At 36.4% G+C, this 21,283-nt stretch overlaps 1 protein-coding gene across 1 annotated transcript; it reads left to right on the top strand.

Annotated features, from left to right (window-relative positions):
- The first annotated feature begins 687 nt into the window (after positions 1-687).
- LOC119782019 (acidic mammalian chitinase-like) lies at positions 688-9,441 on the top strand. The gene is made up of 12 exons (XM_038282744.1): positions 688-788; positions 864-922; positions 1,002-1,031; positions 1,123-1,327; positions 2,071-2,127; positions 2,207-2,372; positions 2,780-2,904; positions 3,137-3,260; positions 3,353-3,535; positions 3,655-3,771; positions 7,793-7,925; positions 8,004-9,441. The coding sequence occupies exons 2-12, from the start codon at positions 898-900 to the stop codon at positions 8,342-8,344; spliced, it is 1,506 nt and encodes a 501-aa protein (XP_038138672.1). The 5' UTR covers positions 688-788; positions 864-897; the 3' UTR covers positions 8,345-9,441.
- The last annotated feature ends 11,842 nt before the right edge of the window (positions 9,442-21,283 follow it).

Here is a 21,283-nt window from a genome sequence, read left to right as displayed (position 1 = left end):
AAGCACACTTAAGGTAAGCATTAAAGTTGCATACTTCCATAAAGGATATTAACACTTATACAGTTGTCTACTGTTTTGCCGGCAAGGAAAATAACACTTAAATTATGTAGTTCTTGTCCCTTATTCTTTAGAATTCCTATAGAACTGTCCCTTACTCATTTTGCTTTAACAAAATGTAATTTTTTTGTATTCTAATTACTCATAGTTTTTAACTTAAAAGAACTCTGCTTATTGGAATAAAGGGGCCACAGCATGTTTTCTGATATTTTTGTATTGTAAGAACCTCTATGTACAACTGTCCATCCATCCATCCATCTTCCATCTACCTTCTAAGCAGGGTTGCAGGGGTTGCTGGTGCCTATCTCCAGCTGTCTGGACAGGTTGCCATCCATCGCAGGGCAACACAGAGACAAACAGGACAAACAACCATTCACGCACACACTCACGCCTAAGGAGAATGTAGAGAAGCTAATTAAACTTAATAGTCATGTTTTTTACTGTGCGAGGAAGCCGGTGTACCCAGAGAGAACAAGTTGAACTATTAGACACAAATTCTAAAGAGGAGTGGCTGAATGGTATGCAAATGATAGATACTTGCAGAGTGAGGTAAAGTGGGAGTGTTTTAGCTGAAATCTTTAGAATGGTAACAATGGTGACTGTCTTAGGCAGAAGGTGATTGGTTAAGGGACAACCCAATTGCAGAGGATTCAAAGAAATAACTTTCTCATCATATATATTAGAGAGAATGGTTGGAGCAGCCAGGCATACAGCAAACCACCTAAGAAAGGGTACACTTTTAGCTTTTTAAGCGTCCAATATATCCTATTTATAATTTGTTACATTAACCAGTGCTATATTTTCAGATTAGTCTGGGGAAAAAACTTTATCCAACAAGACATGGCTCATCTGACGATCTCAGCTGGTATGTGAATTATTTTATATCATAATTTATTTCAAGTGTTAAAAAGATTAATAAATCCTCTTTTTTTTTGTCTTTACAGGATTCATACTTCTGATATGTCTTCAAGCTGGTATCATCTTTTATATTCATTTGTATCTGGCAATCACACATGAATAGTTTGAACACAAACTTAATGTTACAATTTTCTTCTCTTTTTGCAGTTTCCTCCACCAAACTGGTGTGCTACTTTACCAGTTGGTCCCAGTATAGAACAGGAGATGGCAAATACACAACTGACAACATAGATCCAAACCTCTGCACACATCTGATCTATGCCTTCTCAGTAATCAGCTCCTCTAACCAGCTGTCTACTTTCCATTGTGATGAAGAGAACCTCTATAAATCCTTTAATGCTGTCAAGAGCAGGTAAGCTTTGAATCAGTCAAACTGCTGTTGTATAACAGTGAATCATTAATGAAGAAAACCATACCTTAGCATGAAGGTTGACTTGTATTGTTACAAGAATTTAAAAGAGCTTGATTTTTAGAAAACAATACTTACTAGCACAAAAAAAAAATTTAACATGTAAATACTTTATTACAATCAGAAAAATATCACTACAGATTGATACACCAATCCAGGAGAATCAAAGTCCAGGAAAGATGAACAGAAATGATTCTGTGAGAACCTACACATACTTCCCAGTATATGGCTCCTCAGCCGGCAGCTCTACACTGCTCCTGACTATAGTCATGAATCTATACATTGTCTTTTTTTGGACAATTTTAGTATTATCATCTGACTTAAGAATGTGATCCTATTCAAACTTAAAGCTCAGAGTATCACCAGGTACTACGTTTTTTTAATGGTTTCAAAGCTCTTCCCTTGAATATATGGCTTCTTTCTGATTGTGACCATGGTTTCGCCCTAAAGTCTAAAAAAATGACTGTCAAGTTGATTAGTCTTTAAATTCCCCCGTGTGTGTGTGTGTACATGGTTTTAAGTCTCTGCATTGCCCTGTGACTGCTGGCGACATGTCTATAGTATATTCCCGCCTTTTGTATGTAGACCCCTAGAGGTCTGTACCAGCTCCCCTATGATCCTGTATGGAAAAAGCCGGTATAATGATGAGGTTTAGATTATGTATATGTTTCTACATCGCTTCACAGAAACCCAGAGCTGAAGACTCTGTTAGCTGTTGGTGGGGCTAGCTTTGGAACATCACGGTAAGTCTACAAAACTCTTATGTGTAAACATATAAATATGTTATCTTTGATAGCTATTGACTTCTGTGAATATTTACAGATTCAGCCTTATGGCCTCATCTTCAGCCAGCCGTCAAGTCTTCATCCAGTCTACCATAGCATTTCTGAGACAGCATGGCTTTGATGGACTGGATCTGGACTGGGAGTACCCTGGATCACGAGGAAGCCCACCTCAGGACAAGCAAAGGTTCACATTGCTCTGCAAGGTTAGAAATATTTCCACTCTGCTAATGTCTCACCTCAGTACAAATCTCCCAGATGTTGTAAAGTTAATCAATATTTTAGCATTAAAAAAAAGTAAAATTATCACTAATAATTTTTTGGCCAACATTGCTTCTTTGATTTTTTTGAAAATACCTCTAACTGTATCAGTTAGGATGGAGCATTTTCAAATTATTTTTATTACCTAAGTAAAAGAAGTGAAAGAGCCGACTACACCCAAGTGTTACTATATGTTGTCAGTGCTACCTCCAAGTCTTCAGAAATTGGGAAAAAAAAAATGTAATTTCAATGTTCTTGGAGGGACTCTGATGAACAGTCAATCTCCATATTATTTCCTCTTAGAGGTAAGTTCAGACGCCCAATAAACAGATGATATGTCTTTTCTGTTTAGGAATTACTGGCTGCCTTTGAAAAGGAGGCTGCTGATACCAATAGGCCAAGATTGCTGCTCACAGCTGCAGTGGCGGCTGGAAAGAGTTTTATTGACAATGGCTATGAGATTGCAGAAGTTACAAAGTAAGTCAATGAGATGTTACTATACAGCTAAATCTTATTTTGAAGTAAAAACACAATCGTGAACTAAATAACATGTTTTAACAAACACTTTTCAACATTTAATCTTAAAAAGAATAACAGATCAAAACTGTATAAAAGAATTATGATATTTAACTGCCAAAATATATTGAATGTTATATGGATCTTATTTTATGTTGATTTCTTTTCCTTTAAATAATATTCTATTTAACAGGTATCTAGATTTTATTTTCGTCATGACCTATGATTTCTATGGAGCCTGGTATTCATTCACTGGCCACAACAGCCCTCTGTATACCCGAGCTGGCCTGTCTGGTGACCATGTCTTCTTAAATACTGTAAGTGAAAAGATTCAGTCTTGTCAAAGTTATATGTATGGTAACAATGTCGTATCTTCGGTTTTGACATGGGAACTTAATTTTTTTCACAGGACTATGCCATGAAGTACTGGAGAGACCAAGGAGCTCCTTCAGAGAAGCTGCTGGTTGGTTTTCCAACATATGGGCGCACATTTCGCTTATCAACCGCAGCTACTGGTGTTGGAGCACCGGCCAACGGCCCTGGCTCTGCTGGGCTCTACACCAAAGAAGCGGGAATTTTGGCTTATCATGAGGTAACAATTTTATAAATATAACCAAAATATTCATTTAAGCTAAGAAATAATTAATACTGAAAACCAAAATAACACATTAGATAGTGCTGAAATCTCAGAGTATTGGTTTATAACTACAGGTTTGCACTTTCCTTAATGGAGCCACCACACACTGGATTGAAGAGCAGAAGGTACCCTATGCAGTCAAAGGCAATGAGTGGGTGGGATTTGACAACAAACAGAGCTTTGAAATCAAGGTAATGTATGAAATCCAATACAGAATAAAAGCTATAAAAGAATGTATCCATCACTGTCCTTCAAAGTATGTGGGATTGCCTTTTGAATTAAAATATTATTTGCATTTGATGATGAGTATTAAACACACATACATTTAGTTATTAAAATTGGCCAGAAGATGGCACTATAGTTACAATAGTTCAAATATTGCCCCTGACCTTACAGAATGACCACCTACTGAATAGGTTAGTGATTAAACTTTTACTCACAGTAATTACCCACAAAAGGTAGATTGGGTTTGGAAGCATGAAACTGAATTTTCAATCCTGAATAGCTGTATAAAGGTCAAAAGGACTTTGAAGTGGGGCACCAGTTTTACAGCCAAACCAAGCCTCTCCCATATTTCTTTTTTTTAATGAATAGTAAGCAGAGAAGTATGGATTTTAATTTTAAAAGTCTGTTTAAAGGAAAAAAATATATCTAGGTAAAATTCCAACCAATTTGAAGGGGAGAAATATATTTTATCTGAAGTCTCAGACCAACACAGCCCACAACATTTATTGGAAACCCAATAAGCAAATTAATGTGTTTTTCTTTAGAAGAGGATTAACAAGACAGCATCAACGATGCTTCACTGCAATTACCATTGGAAGTTGGTAGATTTTCTATTCATACACCTTTGGGGGCCTAGCGTATCAGGCCCTTCAACACACAAAAAAGTAAAGTAAAAAGTTTTAGACATAATTCTGGATGTATAAAAGTAAAGTGTCTGAAAATTCACACAAAACGTTTACCTTCCATGCAAATTTGCAATAGCTTTTCAATTAACGATAAAAAATTACTAGCACTTACCCAAAAGAAATTAAATTGGGTAATTTAAAATGAAGTGAAAATAAAAAAAAAAACATTTAATAAGTTTGAACTTTTATAATTTAAACCAAAATAATGAAGATCAATTGTATTTAGCCTGATACAATAATTTAGCACACCTCAAGAAACAACCTCAGTTGGACTTAAACTATAAGTATCCCTTTATTTAAATGCAAACCTGTCTGGGTGCAGAGGAGCAGAGAATCACTCATTATAACTTAAAAACATGTCTGGTGGTTCTGCAGAATAATTCCAATCTGGTTAAGTGGGATTATATTCATAGGGTGGAAAAAATTAACACAATATCACATATACATCTGCACAACAGAGTGGGTATTTGTGGAGGGATGGCAGCCTTGGCACTGCTGGAGGACATTGCCAGTGGAAGGGAGGGGGTGTGTGTTCAGAGATCCTGCTGACCTGCTGGTAATTGATGCTGCATTGCTTATTATTTGGTTTAGATTGCCCAGCATCACAGGAGGGCATTATAAAAACCATGCTTCACCTATGCAGTTTTTCAGAAGGAAGTGGTTGACATTTTGGGTATTTAAGAGTCCCCCTTAGAGCGTTCTTATGCCAACCATATAGGACAGCCTTATCCGTGTTTTGCTCAGATGTATAAAATTACCCCCAAAATGGGCTTACATATACATTAAATTACAATTTGAAGGAAGGCACTGTTTTCCAAATGTAATTAGAGCTACTATACCTATCATACTATAAAGGCACAACCTGTAAAGATCAAATTTGGTATTACAATATTTATACGATATTAACTATTAACTTATTTACTGTTTTTATTCAAAAGCATGTACACCATGTTTATGATGTGAAAAACAGGGCTTAGAAACGTAGTTCAAATCAAGATTCAGCCCAAGATTTCTTTCATCTGTAAAGTTATTGTAATTGTAAATTGAAAAGACTTCAAGCAGGCTCTTTTTCTTATTATTTTTTTTTCTCGACATGTCCTAGATTGCAAACAAAGTGTGTATCATGTATTTCTAATATACATTTGTGGGGCATATTCATATCATTATAGTGATTTGGTATGCATCTATTATCAGCCTTAAGTTATAAATGAGCATTATATTGCACCTACACAGAGCTATTTGGACTTGATCCAAACACTATAGAAAAAAAACTATGAGCCAACAGACTTTTTATTTTATTTGCATGCACAATTTTTGCTAGGTTAAAGTGACCTTGTTATAGTAAATAGAGAAAATGCTTAAGAATGGAAAAAATAGGAGCAAAAATGTGTAAAACATAGATATGCAATATATTAAGTAATAGAGGGTGCCTTAATTTAATCAGAGTGCCTCTCTATTAATCTAGAGTGAGCTACTGACATGGTCTCCTGAGCAAATCCAGAGAATATTATTTAGACAGACTGGACAAATCATCAATTTTCCATCTGCAAGTTTTTAAGAACAATTTGTACTTGTAACTTAATGTAGAATTTAGAACTTGGATTAGAGTTCTTGTGTTCACATACAAGGCCCTTAGTGACCTGAATATTCATTTTAGTTTTTAACCACACACTGCTGCTTGTAGATCCTAAACCCCACCTAAAAGAAAGGTGGAACAGGTCCTTTCAATCAAGGGCCTCTAAACTGTAAAACAACTTATGCCTGGTTCATCCATTCCCTGGCTCTGTGCACAGTTTAAGCTATCTGCTGGCAAAATAAGACTTTTTACTTTCTTTCAGTGCTTATTTATATTTTCATTTAGAATATTTAAAAAAAAAACTTCAGTGTGGTTTGATTCAATGCTATCGGCTGCTTTACTTTGATAGAAAACTTTTGAATTAGGGAAATTGCCTTAAATTATGTGTTGTGAATTTGTGCTATACGTATATGAAAGGAACTGAACTAAATTGATTTATATCATAGAGAATTTTGTGACTGTAATCATTACTTTATAACTGCACTTTTTAATCTTTTTTAACAACTCTATCAGTTAGGCCTTTGTCTGTGTATTAGAAGTACCCAGCCTCCAACTGTTGCCTTCTCAATCAATCAATCAATCAATCAATCAATCAATCAATCAATCAATCAATCAATCAATCAATCAATCAATCAATCAATCAATCAATCAATCAATCAATTAATCAATCAATCTTTAAATCTTTAATGTCAACTAAAATTTATGTTGCAATCGAGATATCAGTTTAAGTACAAACCGTTCATCACAATACATTGCATACATTGGGGTGGGGGGGCTGAGATTGGAACGGATTTACTGAGGCCATGCATGCCAGAGAACACTGCCTTTGGTGTGTTCTTATGGCTTGCTAGATTCCTACCGCTTACCTGGTTTCCCAGGTCCCATGTGGTTACCTATAGAGCTGCCTTTATCTCTGTGGAAAGATAGGAGCCACATTGGGGAAGAAAGGGGAAAAAAAGCATATTTCACACTTTATCCTTGACAGGATACAGTTTAAGATTTCAAAAACACCTCAGCACAAGAAAAGCACATGTAACACGAGTCAGACATTTCAGCAGAGGGTCACATCGGAGGCGGAGTCACATGAAGTCAATCTGACATTTGAGACATTAGTTGTGGGTGTATGATGAGTGCTTTCAATATGTCCATTAATGACCACAGTCCATTTTCCTTGATGAGACAACAGTTCTGGGCACATCCAGAGATGTTGGCGGGTAGAGGAGGGGGATAGCAGTTCTTCTGTGCCCTTTCGCCATAACATCCAGGAGAGATTAGATAAAGGGGAGGAGGCCGAACCCAGAATAACACTTATTGCTTTGAGAGCAGGCTGTCCAGGAATTTTCCATTAGCCTAGAGTCTAATGGAAAATGTCTCTTGCTTGCTCTACATGGCGAGAGTGATATTTCAAATTTGTTGGACTTTTCCGCCTTGAAGCAATTGTGCACATCCAAGATATTATCCCATCTCACCTTTGAGTTCAACCACCACAGCCAGCATGCGGTTCATCTCCTGATCTTGCTTGTTCACAGCCTTTGTTAGGGCTTCAACCGCTGCTGATCATTACATCAGGTTTCCTCCAAATCCAAATAGGAGAAATCCGAGTATCATAGTACTTCTGGTCTTGACCTAAAATAAATTGACAAGTGATTGTGTTCTTTTCAATTTATATGTATTTAAAAAGAAAGATTAATAAAATCTGCAATGTAAAAATATTTTTGTTTCCAGGCACAGTATGTAAAAGATAACCAATATGGGGGGGCATTTGTTTGGTCTCTGGATATGGATGATTTTACTGGACGTGCCTGTGGTGGGGGAAGCAATCCCCTCATTAGTCATCTCCGCTCTCTTCTGGTAGCAGGTAAGTCAGAGGCATTATGTCCTCTTACATGAGATACCTTTTGTTTTACTTTAGCATTGAGTTCATCTCTGTTTCTAGATTCAACAACAACACCCCCTGCAACAACACTGGCACCAACTGTTACCACAAACCAGCCCAGCACCACTACAACATCTGCAACAACAACTACTGCAAGAGTAACACCAGCCATTACCACAAACCGGCCCAGCACCACTACATCTGCTACCACAACTACTACCAAAGCTACCACAACTGCTTCTGGGGGTGAATTTTCCTGTGTTGGAATGCCTGATGGTAATTATGTAAATCCCAATGATAGCAGTAATTTCTATCAGTGTGTCAATGGAAACACTTTTGTGCAAGGTTGTCCGGGTGGTCTGGTTTATAAAACTAGTTGCAATTGCTGTGATTGGCCCTAAACATCTCATGCCTCAAACAAGGCACCATGTCTGGGCTGTACAGCATTACCAGGGGCATTAGGTCAGAAGTGAATAATGTTACAAAGACAATTGTATAAAAAAACATTATTAGATTTGAATATATTACATAATTATATATTTTATAATAATATTTGTGAAGATATTTGGAAGCCATAATTAGGACTATACGGGTTAATTTGTAGAGAACATGTAAAAAAGGATAATTTTTTTTGTTTGAAACTGGTATGATTTAATATGAGGTAACTTATAGTACTGTATGATTGTAAGAAATTTAATTTGGTTTGATGCATCTTACATTGTATGTATTTAGTTTTTGTTTTTTGAAATCTCAGTTCAGCAAAATCACATATATGTAATGTTTTTGCTGCACGGCTGGGTGATATTCTGGGTTTACATTTTGGTAGGCAATGGACATCAATGGATCTTGATCCATTTGTTTACTAAAGTCAAAGCTCAGGAAGGGCTCATTTTTGTGGAGGAAAGGTCACTTTTCTTATCAGGCTAAACACAAAGTTAAATACTAGTTTTGAGCAATGTTGTGTGGGTTGTACATTTTTCATAGGTTTAAAACCCACTGAAAAAAGCTGAGAAGGTTACTTTAAAGCATGTGTACTTAAATAATTTTCTGATTTTGCTGTATTTATATTACATATAGTCTCAATACGATTTGGGATCATGGACCCCAGTTCCAGATAATTCGGAAGAAAATGGATGGAACGATGGATAGTCTCAATGTAACAGTAGTGTAGATTTTGTTTATTTAAAATGAATATCATACTTAACAGAAGGAAACATTAACATGTTTACACAATTTTGTAAATGTTTAACATTAAAAGTAAATGCAAGATTCTGTTCATGGTCTCATTTTTATTGTTCATTTGCAAATTCATATCGTTAACACCACCAGATCCAAATCATATTTACTACTCATTAAACTCATGTCATGGAATAATGTTACTGCCATGACCGCAAACTGTGATAATAATGTAACTGCCACTGCTGCTGCTATGATACACTCTACCTCAATAAGACTCCTTCATTACATGCAATAAATCATCTGTGAATGTATGAATTTACAGAGTATCTTGTGCTAATATTTTTACTCTCTTATTTCTCATTTTATATGTTTATCTTTGTTCAATTCAAAGAAGAAAATATGCACTTTATTTTTTATATTAGTGGTATTTTTGATGACAATCTGATCCATTTTGCAATGAAAATATGAGTTACTCATTGCTCACAATTAAATATTTTAAATTATCAGAAAGATAACCTGTCTCTCACAGACTTTTGGGAAAACATTCTGTGCATCAACAATCCACAAGTTTCGCATCATATTAGATCTGGTGTAAAAAATAAAAGTGCAGCCATTTAATTTGTTTTGCAGTTTGTTTTCCATATGGGATGGCTATGTTAGGTAGCCCATTATAGCTCCCAGATAAATTCCTAATTAAAAAAAAAAAGCTAGTACTCATGTATGATTCATACATTTACACAGCCCTATACACTATGTCAAACTATATTAAATAAAGTGTGTGGGACACATTTTGTATGTAGCTGTTAAATAAAACAGAAAGGGAAAATGTTTTATTCTCTTATTTGGATTAGTGGAGATATTTGTTTGATGTTTAGGTAAAATAACTTATCCTTGGGGGGTTTGCTTGTTTGAAAATATTAACCTAAACATGGAGGCCCCCATTGTTCTGATTAGCTGAGAGCTAGTGAGAGCTGCTCACCCAGTGATAAGCATCTTTAGGGACCTTAGAACATGAAGCAGGGTATGTATTGATTACTGTATTGTTTCTATTAAAATTGTCCCTGTAGTTGTTCTAGGTGTACTATAAATAAAACAGGATTTGTGTTTCTAGTTTAAAAAATATCTCATAAATGAAGAAATGTAAAAATAATCAAATTTGATTTGATATGTAGATCTGAAAAAGTTTAGAGTAAAACTAAATATTAAGTATTCATTGTTCATTTTTAAACAATATTTTGATGCTGAGATTGAAGGAAAGAAGATTTCACATAAGTTTCCCTTCTCAAATATTGTGGTAACTTATGATTTCCTCACCATAATCCACTTTAATTTGCTGCTTTTGAAAAATCCAATCAAACTATTAGCAAAAACCAAAAAATCTGAGTTTATATGAACGAAGACATATAAATACGTTCAGATCCCAACAGTTCTGGTGCGTGACATCATAAAAGTATCAAGTGTCAAGGACATCTTATCTCTAGAAATAGGTCCAGTATATCTAAATGGAGCTGTTGTTGTGAACATTCAGTTTTTATTGCTGCCCCCCTCTGATCACAGATATGATTAACGATCTCATATAGATTATGAGCAATGGTTTTGTTTTAGTTATTTGCAGTTCATAAGTAGAAAAAGTGAAAAAGAAAACAGAAAAATAATTCAGTAAATATTTTGAAGAATTTGACAGGATACTACACTAAAAAAATTTAAATCCTTCAGCAAATATGAAACCTAAAAACTTTGCATTCAATGTGATGGTCTTGATTATTTTACAGGGTATTTCTAAACAAATTCATACAATTATATATACACATTTGACTATGTGTAGAACAGTTTGATCCAAGTCATTTATTATTATACTAAATTTATTGGGTAATGGATAAAACATTTTTTCAATGTCATCAACAAATGTATAACTTCCTGTGTTCACTGAATATCTAAAAAAGAAAGGCTTTCCGTGATGTATACCAAACTAAAGGTCACTTTACATAGAGATTGTTAGATGTGTACCAAGAAATACCATGGTTACCAATAGTTTTTTTCAGCTCTTATCAACCAGAAAGGATTTGCAATCCTGTGTAAAACAGCTGAGAGTTCACATACCCCTTTCTTCACATTCATTTTTATTAGGTAATAAAGAGGAGCAATCAGCTCATTACCGGTGACTTACATTCAATACATTCATCATTCTTTATGCATTCAATAAAACTCACATATGGCCTTGGTTCTTTCACAATTTTCACCTATATGTGACAGCGAAGAGGGAGGTGCACTGAATCTGAGGACAGCACTACTACCTTAACTCTTATTATCCAAGTATATATATATATATATATATATATATAGATACTATTACAAAACAGTTTTTAAAAGCTTGAGTTTGGAAGGAGGGTGTAACAAGGTAACCTGTCTAGCACACCAGGCACAAAGTGGAAAGAAAAAAAACCAAAACAACAAAATGAATATAGAACAGCAGCTTCTGGAAACTCCCACAAAGTACAAGCCATTAGAAACAGCAGCAAACAAGTTGTTCAAAGTAGAGTTAATAGTAAAATACAATACATTAAAGCTTATACAACCCGTTGACCCTGATCTAGCCTTGTAATATTTTCACAACTGTATTATTCCCCAATATGCAAAATAGATAAAAGAAGGCAGATTAAAATGAGGCACAGACACACAAATTTAAAACAGCCATGCCCTTGCAGCCATCTGAGGGCAAAAAGGCTAGCAATACCTCTTTTTGATACTTCTTAAAAGACCAGGTCCACCATTGCTATTATACGTAGAGCCACTGTTAATAGTATTAGACAGCAATGCCAGAGAGGCAATCATTAAGCAAAGTGATCATGAGCCTCTTTTACGTCGAGTCAGAGGGTTTGTTAAGTCTAGCTTGTTGGATGCTGGTTTTTCCTGTAACAAAACACCAACTTAATACCATCATAGAAGGAGGAAGCAAAAAATTACCATTGAAATACTCTAATAAAAAAGAAAATAGATGATTGATACCTTTAGATTTTGACATTTCTTCCAGATTGCAGTGGTGCAATAACAGAGGCCCCCAACCCCCTCTCCGCAGCCGCTTTAAGCCGCCTTAAAACAATAAGCTGGAGCTCTGCTACCATTGGGTGGAGATAAAGGATGAAAATATGAGCTACTTTCTTTAGATAACAAGGAAACACAAAAGTCTTGTTCAGAGGAACTTTCTCTATAAGGGAGAGAGTGACATGATTTTACCGCTGTTGGCTGGCTTTCCTTCACCTGTCTAGCTCTGCCCTGTTCCTATTCAAGCTGCCTGTTTCCCAGCCATTAGCACAACCTTATTCTTGAACCTTTGCTGTTGAGAGGTCTCAAGTGTAACTATAGTGTTCTGATTGTCTGATCCTGATCCGTTTCTATACTTGGACATTTGAGCCTGCCTGCCTGTCTTTGGACTCCTGTCCAATTCTTCTGTGGATGGAACCTGGACCTGTCTCTTTACTTCACCCTGTGGATTATCCGGTCTTCTTTCATCAGCTCGGATCTGATCTTCTTTCAGCTCTGTGTTGCCGGAATTCTGGGTCCTATGTTCTGAGCTTATTACTATGAGCTTATTACAGAGAGGAAAGATGAAAAAAAGTACCCTGCAGCTGTAGATCACTACAGAGAGTATGTAAATTACAAGAAAAAGAAAAATGCTTAAAGCAAATGAACAGCTAAGAATCAAACTTTGCAAGGATCTTCTGTTGGACAAAATCCTTGGGAAGACTGTGAAAATTCTCCCCTTTCTTTGTGCAGCCTGCATTAACTAGGATGCCAAATTGTGTCTGGTGTGTTCAGTGTCATAATTCTGTGTTGTTATTCTGCACTTTTTGGTTTTGTCTAAGTTTTCTTCTTGAGTTTTGAGTTTCACTTTGATTCATGATTTTCTGTGTTTTCTAGTTTTTTTCTAGTTCTAGTTTCTAGTTTTTTTCACCATTTTGTGGTGTTTTTTGCATGTATTTTAGTTCTTATGTATTTCTTGTTTTCCCTCTGTGGTCCTCCTATGCAAGTCTCCTTTCCCCTAGCTGGCTTTTATATTCCTCTGTTCACACCTGCTCCCAATCTGCTGATTAGCCTGGTCTTTCTTTCCTGCTCCCATGTACAGGTCCTTCTCAAAATCTTGGCATATTTTATACTTTTTTACTTTTATTGTCTTTATACGGATGATTTTGGCATACAGCGGCGTTTGGTGGCATCGGCGGGAGTGTTTATTTTCCAAAACAACATGTCTGAGGCATCGTACAAGTGATTGTACTACTGAACCTTCTTGATAAACCTTTCGTTATAGTTGTCCATTGTAGTTGTTCCTTGGTTTTTAAAAATGCCGTGCCCCAGCACCGAATGGAGAAGGACAACCACACAGACAGCCAGAAAAGCATGTCAAGGACCAATCACAGCTGCTTTTCGTCTGCGCACTTTTTTTTTTAGGTCTGCACGGGTTTGTGACCGTCCAACATGTAGTCAGGATTTTTTTGAGGTGCGGGATGATGGTTGCAGACAGATTTGATGGTTTCAGACTCTATGCGTCAGAAGTATAAATTGGCCTTTAAGAGTCTGATTCCTCTGTAGTTGGAACATACCCTCCGGTCCCCTTTTATAAGTAGGGGGACCACCACCCCAGTCAGCCAATCCAGGGGAACTGTCCTTAATGTCCACGCAATGTTGCTGAGTCACATTACCAACACAGCCCGACAACATCCAGAGCCTTAAGGTACGCAGGGCGAATCCCATCCACCCCTTGGGCCCTCCCCAAAAGGAGCTTTTTAACCACCCCAGTGACCTCATTACCAGAGATGGGAGAACCCGACCCTTCCCCCAGGCTCTGCTTCCTCAATGGAAGACGTGTTGGTGGGATTAAGAAGGCCTTCGAAGTACTCTGCGCATCGACAAACAACATCCTTCAGGAGCTGTAAATACACTTGGATTTAGCTCAAGGCTAGTTTCCATCCATAGTCCCATAGGATAGGGGCAAGCAGGTACAAGGAAAAACTTGCAGTAAGTGTAACAAAAATACAGACAAAAGATTAAAAATATACATGTATCAAGGACAAAAGACACACAAAAATCATTAAAACAATACAGTTTCAGAAGAAAAACAATGCAATACCCACAGATGATATAACACACAGTGAACAGGACTCCATACTTGAAGAAGGCTAATGTTTTCAGGTGCTTTGGATATTGAGGTAGATAATGCTTATGTGTTTTGCTACTAGGATGCATTGTATTAAATAAGGGAAGGTACTGCTAAATACTTCAGATTCTACACTTTAAAGTGTCTACCGTACTTCCTAGTGATTACAAATCTGGATAACAAGCAGACATTGCTTAGGTTGTTTCTTAAATGAAACAAAGGTGGTGCTGTGCTTGACTGCTATGGGTATTGCTTTCCAACTTGTGCATCCCTTGACTGAGAGAATGTTCTGTACAAAGGTACTTTCCTGAACTGGATCTCACAATCCCCCTCGTTATGCTTCTCGTCCTAGTGTCACAAATTATTTCTTTAATAAATTCCTCTAAGGTTGGCGGGGCAGAGACATTTAATACCCTAAACACTTGACAACAATTTTTAAATATCTAAAGATTTTCCAAATTTAGGAAGTTATATTATGTACACATATGTGCATGGACGGAGTCAAATATGAATACAGCTGGTGGAACAGAAATGTCAGTGTACAAGCCAGAAATAAAAGTGAGTTTGCACAGCATTTTGTGTTTAGATTAAAAAAACTGTGCATTTAAGTTGGTAGCACAAAAAAAATACACTTATTATTGTAGTATTTCCCCCCCTTCTCAGCACTGCATACAACCACTAGCTGTTTTAATGGTACACAATATCCTACTGTTCCGGCTTACTTTCACTCCTGATTTACGTTATGCGAAAAATAAAACTCCTAAAATTACTGAGCTTTACTTACTATCAGCAATTTAAGGGAATTTTTTTTTAGTTCATCCAATGCAATAGATAACTTCTGCAAAAGATAAATGCAAAACTTCCATATTACTTCATCACATTTAACTGTAGTAGTTCCCCATCATCACCAGATCACTTCCTGTGATCTCTAGCTTTCCATAGGAAGTTTTAAATACATTTAAGGAAGAAGCAGTTCCTCCTTTTGTTTCTAGAACATGGGTAAGTAAAGATAATTCAAAACAATATAAATGCACAGTTCTAAACAATGCAATCAAGTGCAGGCAAATGTGCACTAAACACAAGTTATGAGTTGATTTAAACCAAGAGGTTCGGGTAAATAGTCTGTAAAATGCTAGCTAAAAAACAAACTAGGAATAGTAAATTTTTGCAGGAAAGATTAGATATGGCTAAATCAGGAAAACTAGAGTGTTAACGATAATAGCTACAACAAATTCATCCAAAAGATAAATAAATGCATTCACAGAATATTGGTATTATTGCAAAAAAAATTTATTAATAAAAAGGAAAGAACTAATACTATAATAAATACTTTTTAATATTTTGACAGGTCCAAAATATGTAAATTTACTTCTGATTATGCGAACATGAACTGGAAATAATTCTGCACCGATATGAATATTAGTATTAAGTCAAGTGACATGACACTCAGGTACTTCCAGTTCCTAGTAGCTCTGTGACAGAGCTGAGAAAATATCTTTACAAAAAGAAGCAAAACAACGGTGAACATTGGTGAAGCCTTTTGGCATTTTTGCCAAGTTAAAGAGACAAAGGGGATCAGAGGGCACACAGAGGTTACAGAGTAGTTAAGGTAAGTTTACGGAACTGTTAAGTTAAATGTTTGGTTATGTTAGCACTAACAAACGGGCTGACAAACAGTACTGAAGGAGAGTGGGTAAGCACAGGTGTGCCACTTTATAGCCAGGAGGAGTTCAAATTTAGCTATAAGCTTTAACTAAAGATAATCTGAACTATCTAAATAGTGTTCTTACCCACTTTGTAAACATCGACCCCATCCCAGTTACAGACTAGTCACAGTACCAGCACATAAATTTTTTTTTTTTTTTTCATATTTGGTAAGGGTGCGACAGCAACTGCATCCACTTCTCTGAACTGAGGGAAAATGCTGTTACCTTCAATCATATAACTCAGGTACTGAGCCATTTACAAGGAGATGGGACATTTCTTGGTATTAATATTAAGCTTTGCATTTGTGCAAAACATGTTTTAGATGATCCTCCCATGTACAACTGACCGTTAATCTGTGCAATCCCCTTCATGCTCTAAATGTCATTAGATCCTTTGAAGATTCTGTCAAAGGAACCTGTCAATGCTAAAGTCGCTGAAGGGTGCTAACGTGATGCTACTACATAATTGTGCAGCAAACACAAGTACTGCAAATGAAAAAATGGCTAGAAACACAAACAGATACACTAGCAAACATAAAAATGAGAGTAATACAGAAAGGAAAAACTGCTGCAATTAGGAAAAAAAAGCAGCAAGTTAGTGTAAGAAAATATGCAAATTAGGTCTACTAGGTCGAGTTTGCCTAGGTTGACAGTTTTGAGAAGTTTTCATTTCTCAATCAATCAGTTAGTCAACCCCTGCCATCGGATATGGGTTGGAAGCAGACAGAAATTAACTGATAAATATTTGCAGAAAATCTAAGATTACAATCAATCTGGTTTGAACAAATCCCAACCATTTTAAATTAGTTAAATACATAATTTGACCTTATTCCAAATTCTAAAAGGTAAACTTTGGTTCGCAAACATAAAATCCATACTAACCTATGACATTATTGCATCATTTTACGGTAATGATTTCCAGCCATTTCCTGTTGTGCCTATTCCTTTTAGTTGCTTACTAGCTTAAATGAGCTTTAAAAAGCTTTAAAGCTTTTAAACTGAATATGTTTAAACTGAATTTCAATTAATTTTCTCAATAAATTAGGATATTTAAATATAATTTGTTGTGATGTATTCCTTTTATTCCATTCCATGTGTGCAGAGTTTGGTGTCTGAGAGTGATTGAGCTTAATTTTACTTTTATATCTGTTGTCTTTTATCTGTTATATGCAGACAGCCTGTCGGTGCAGTTTGTAGCACTGTTGCCTACTGTGCTAAACCCTTCCTCTAACTTCTACCTCCAAACATTTATTGCTCAAACCAGGCAGAGTTCAGAGATTTCTAAACCTAATAAATATTGCCCTGCTTAGAGTCTTCTCCGATAAGCAGTCAACAGTTCCTCTATTTCACCTCCTTTTATAGAGTTTCTCGTAGCTGACAGAAATCTGGTATTTAATTAATGATCACTTTTACATGTTGTTTTCTTCCTTCTAATGTTTGATGTTAAAAGTACTTCTCTGTTTTTCAATTATTGATTGATTAAACATCCTCTTTTCTTCTCTAGCTTTCCCTCTCCCATGTCCAGTAAATGCTTTGTCCATATCGTCCCCCAAAATTCTCATCTCAACCAACTACAATACTTTTTTTTGTATTGTAGTTGGTTGAGATGTTTTTTTAAACAGTTTGTACATTTCAAAACTGCATCTCATTTACAGTATAAGGTTACAGTTTCCTTTATTTACAACAAATCTATTTCTTCTTTAGGATCACATCTTTATTGTTATTACTGCTCACACACGTAGAGATTACAGCCAGTTACAAAAGATCAGCAATGAGATAAGATACATTAGCAGCATGAATATGGTAAACATCAACTATTGAAAAATACATCCCTAGGAACACAAATGTGATTACTTCCTTAATATAACATAGCTATCCAGGGTTTATCCTCAATAGGCTTCTTTTCTAGTTGCTGATATTGCTGTCCTCATCACTGACTTCAGTTTACACAGCAGAACACAGTTTAATAGACATCTTTGTTTACTTTGCTTTAAAATGACCTGTTTTTTTCACGCAAATGGCCTGCTTTATTGATTTTATTTTGTCTTTTTATATGTCTTATAGCAGCCCTTTCCTGTGTGCTTAACTTGATGGCATGTAGAACAGTGACTTAGCTCACATGAATGCATCTTTTGAAGATTAACAAGCTGAGAGGACAGCTTCAGCCAGCTTCTCTGCTGCTTCTTTGGAAGCAGAAGCTAATCTCTGAAATCCCTGGTCAAATGGTGTTTATATTCAAAGAAATTAAGATTTACACTTGTCTATGGATTTTGAAGTAAAACATACATTATATTTTTCTCTAAACTAGGACTGAATTCTCCCCTATTGATCAGCTTTGCCACTACTTAAAGAAGACAAAAAAAACGTTATATTTTAATTACGGTAGTCATTTGCTTTGCTTGTAATAGTAATGTTATGAGATAACCCGAGGCTTTGTTGCATGTCGAGTAACTTAGCAAGTACCAAGGCTTGTTTCATTTAAAGCCTTGCTACCTAGCTGTACCTTGCAAAAAAAGAGGTTTAGATTCTCCCTGAGAGTTGACAAAAAGCTAAATGGCCTCAGTATTCAGTCTGAAGGTTTGTTGCAGAACTACTGTTAATTCATGTTTTAAAAATATTTTTTAAAATGTGGATAACAGAATTTGTATATAATGTGGATAGGTTACAGATTATTTGAAGAGTTTAGGTGAGAAATGGAGATACAGTAGTATGGAGATTGAGGAGTGAGTAGGTAGGGAAGAAGATTTCACCTATATGGGAGTATTTTGACCAGATTTCATCCAGTAGGCCTAAGGGAAATCTGAGACATTTAGGATTATTCAATTTACTTATCAAGAAGTATAATTGTTACCATTTTGCAAGCATATTCAGTGAGAGTGCCCTTTGCTGAAGCAATTATCTCAAGTGCTAACTCTGAAATGTCAACTGGTTGAAAACAGTTGACATTTAACCTAGCTCAGATTCTTTAGACTTAGACAACTTTTATTTTCATTTTGTACACACAGTGTGCACAAAACGAAATTTCATTTTATACAGCTTCCATGATATTTCCATTCCTTAAAGTGCAGCAGTGATCAAATGTAAACAGTGTAGGAGTAAACAGTTTAGTTACCTCACGTCATTGATCTTATTTTTTATGGAATCAATGTTATTTATAAAGAATCCTTTTAAAATCATTAGTGCTAAGAGCAGGTAGGAGGGACAGTCAACAGAGCTATGGCTCTGGGTGAGTTTGGCAGCTGTATTAAAAAAGAAACTTAAAAGAAAAAATTAATGAGGAAAAATATGCTGCCCTTGCTTTATGAAAGGTCCTTTTTTGTAAAAGTAAACTGTTTTTCCAGACTTGTAGGATGCCCGCAGGCACATAGAGTGCCATTTTCTGTCCAGTTTCATAGCATTTTGCTTCATAAATCAATTTGACTACCACAAATCAAGTCATTAACCAACAGACTTTTTGAAGAAACAGATCATGTGTTAAAAAAACAAACACTAGTTTTAACTTGTTCCCTAATTGGATTTATTTTTGTATTTTAATTCGATTATCGTGATTTACTCCTTTAGGATTATTTTTTTATTCATTTTATTTAATTGTTGGGCAAGACACTAGCCGTTTCTCAATATGTGTACTTGTGCGTTCTCATGTGCTCAGGAAAGGTCATCAGCCTCAACCCAGGTATTGTTCCAATTCACAAGAACACAAGACAGAGAATGGACAAAGTCCCCGGATGTTATTGTCGCACCTCCCTCTCACCAAGTATGCATCAGAACAGACTTGTCTGTTCTCGAGATTGACAGCTGTCCCTGCATGCAACGCTGCAGCAGCAGCTTCCTATGGAGCGCTCACAGAGCTCAGAGTATTAAGTTAAAAGCTCTTTTTTCTGTTGTTGTTCTTCTATAAAAATTAAGTTTTGAGATCTTTTAAGGAGAGAACGTTATACCTTTAAGCTTCACTGTATGGCCCATTTTCTCATTTAGTGCGGGATTTAAAAAAAGTTCCAATGTTGAGAGGACCATGGCTACCAGCGAACCTCCGAGGCTAACCTCAGCCAGGGATATCCTTAACCCGCCTGGAGTCAGCCCTCTTTCGGCAAATGTATGAAATACAGCTGGCTCTGATGCTGATTTTTTTGTTTTATTTGGCAAAATGTTAATATGATTTGTGTTAATCTGACTTTGTTAATCATTATTCCCAAAATAAATGAAAAAAGTAAGAATTTATTATTATCTAGGGATTATTAATAAAAGGAGGTGAAATGCAGCTCCAGACGAGCCGAGCGTTTTGTGATGTCACAAGTACGCTTCTGTTTCAACTGACCCATATTTACGCTTCATGCTCCTGTCCTCCCCAACTCCATACTTTCCTGTGTTCTTGTCCAGAACATACTTGGCAATAACACAAATCAGTACTCGCATTCTTGCGAATTGAGAAATGGCCACTGTCTGGATAGAGTATGAGTGGGCAACAATAGCGAAGCTGAAGCGTGAATAGCAATCTTACTGCATTTAACGTGTTCTGGCCCCCGGCAAACATTTGACTATGGTCCCTGGTGTCTCTAATGCCACATTTCTGACTTTGGAGCTGCCAATTACCAGAATGGGCTTCCCGGTGGGTGCATCACTGAGCGGCCGAAATGGATAAAAACGTGGACGGGTTAGTGGTGACCAGTGGGCAGAGATTCACGACTATGCCGTTACCCAGTCGACTGGTTGCTCAGGCATTGATGGAGGACCATTACGTGGGGTTATCCCTGGTCTTGGTCATCAACTATCCAAAGCCAGGACTCTTAACTCTAATACTACATTTATTACACAAACCATTATCACTAATGGAGGCAGTGGAATTACTGAAGATCCACTACAGAGAGCAAAAGAAAGGCATGGAAGGTTAGAAAGAGACAGAAAAGAATCAGGGGAGAAAGAGAAGGAAGCCATGGCAGTTTTAAGATAGAGCTAGCCTAGGCTACCTATTCCTTACTACTAGTAAAACTGTGTGAACGTACCAAGTAGAAAAGCGCAGCAGTAGAAGCTGTGTTTTAAAATGCTTCTGGAAAGTTAGAGTAAGCTAACAAAAGAACTTAGTTCAGATGGAGATAGCCTGAACAGCACCACCGAAGCTCAGCAGTAAAATAGGATGTTAACAAGACATCTCACTAACAGCAGTAGCACCCTCTTGTGGCAAGTAAACTCTGAATAAAACTTCAGGGGTTGTTCTGCTAGAGTCTGGTGAAGTGGGCGTACACTGGATCCACAGATAATATGGCATTGTAACAATGTTGGCAGTCATTGGCTATTTGTGTTAGACT

This window comes from Cyprinodon tularosa, unplaced genomic scaffold (genome assembly GCF_016077235.1).
Source record: "Cyprinodon tularosa strain WSP-4 unplaced genomic scaffold, ASM1607723v1 ctg187, whole genome shotgun sequence".
NCBI classification, from domain to species: domain Eukaryota; kingdom Metazoa; phylum Chordata; class Actinopteri; order Cyprinodontiformes; family Cyprinodontidae; genus Cyprinodon; species Cyprinodon tularosa.
Note: the sequence above shows the minus strand (reverse complement) of the source record. Positions and strands in the feature narration are given on the sequence as shown.

Coding starts and splice junctions, on each gene's coding strand:
- LOC119782019 (XM_038282744.1), top strand. CDS start 898: ATGGCTCATCTGACGATCTCAGCTG. Junction 1,328..2,070: donor TTTAATGCTGTCAAGAGCAG/GTAAGCTTTGAA, acceptor ATCGCTTCACAG/AAACCCAGAGCTGAAGACTC. Junction 3,772..7,792: donor AACAGAGCTTTGAAATCAAG/GTAATGTATGAA, acceptor TTTTGTTTCCAG/GCACAGTATGTAAAAGATAA.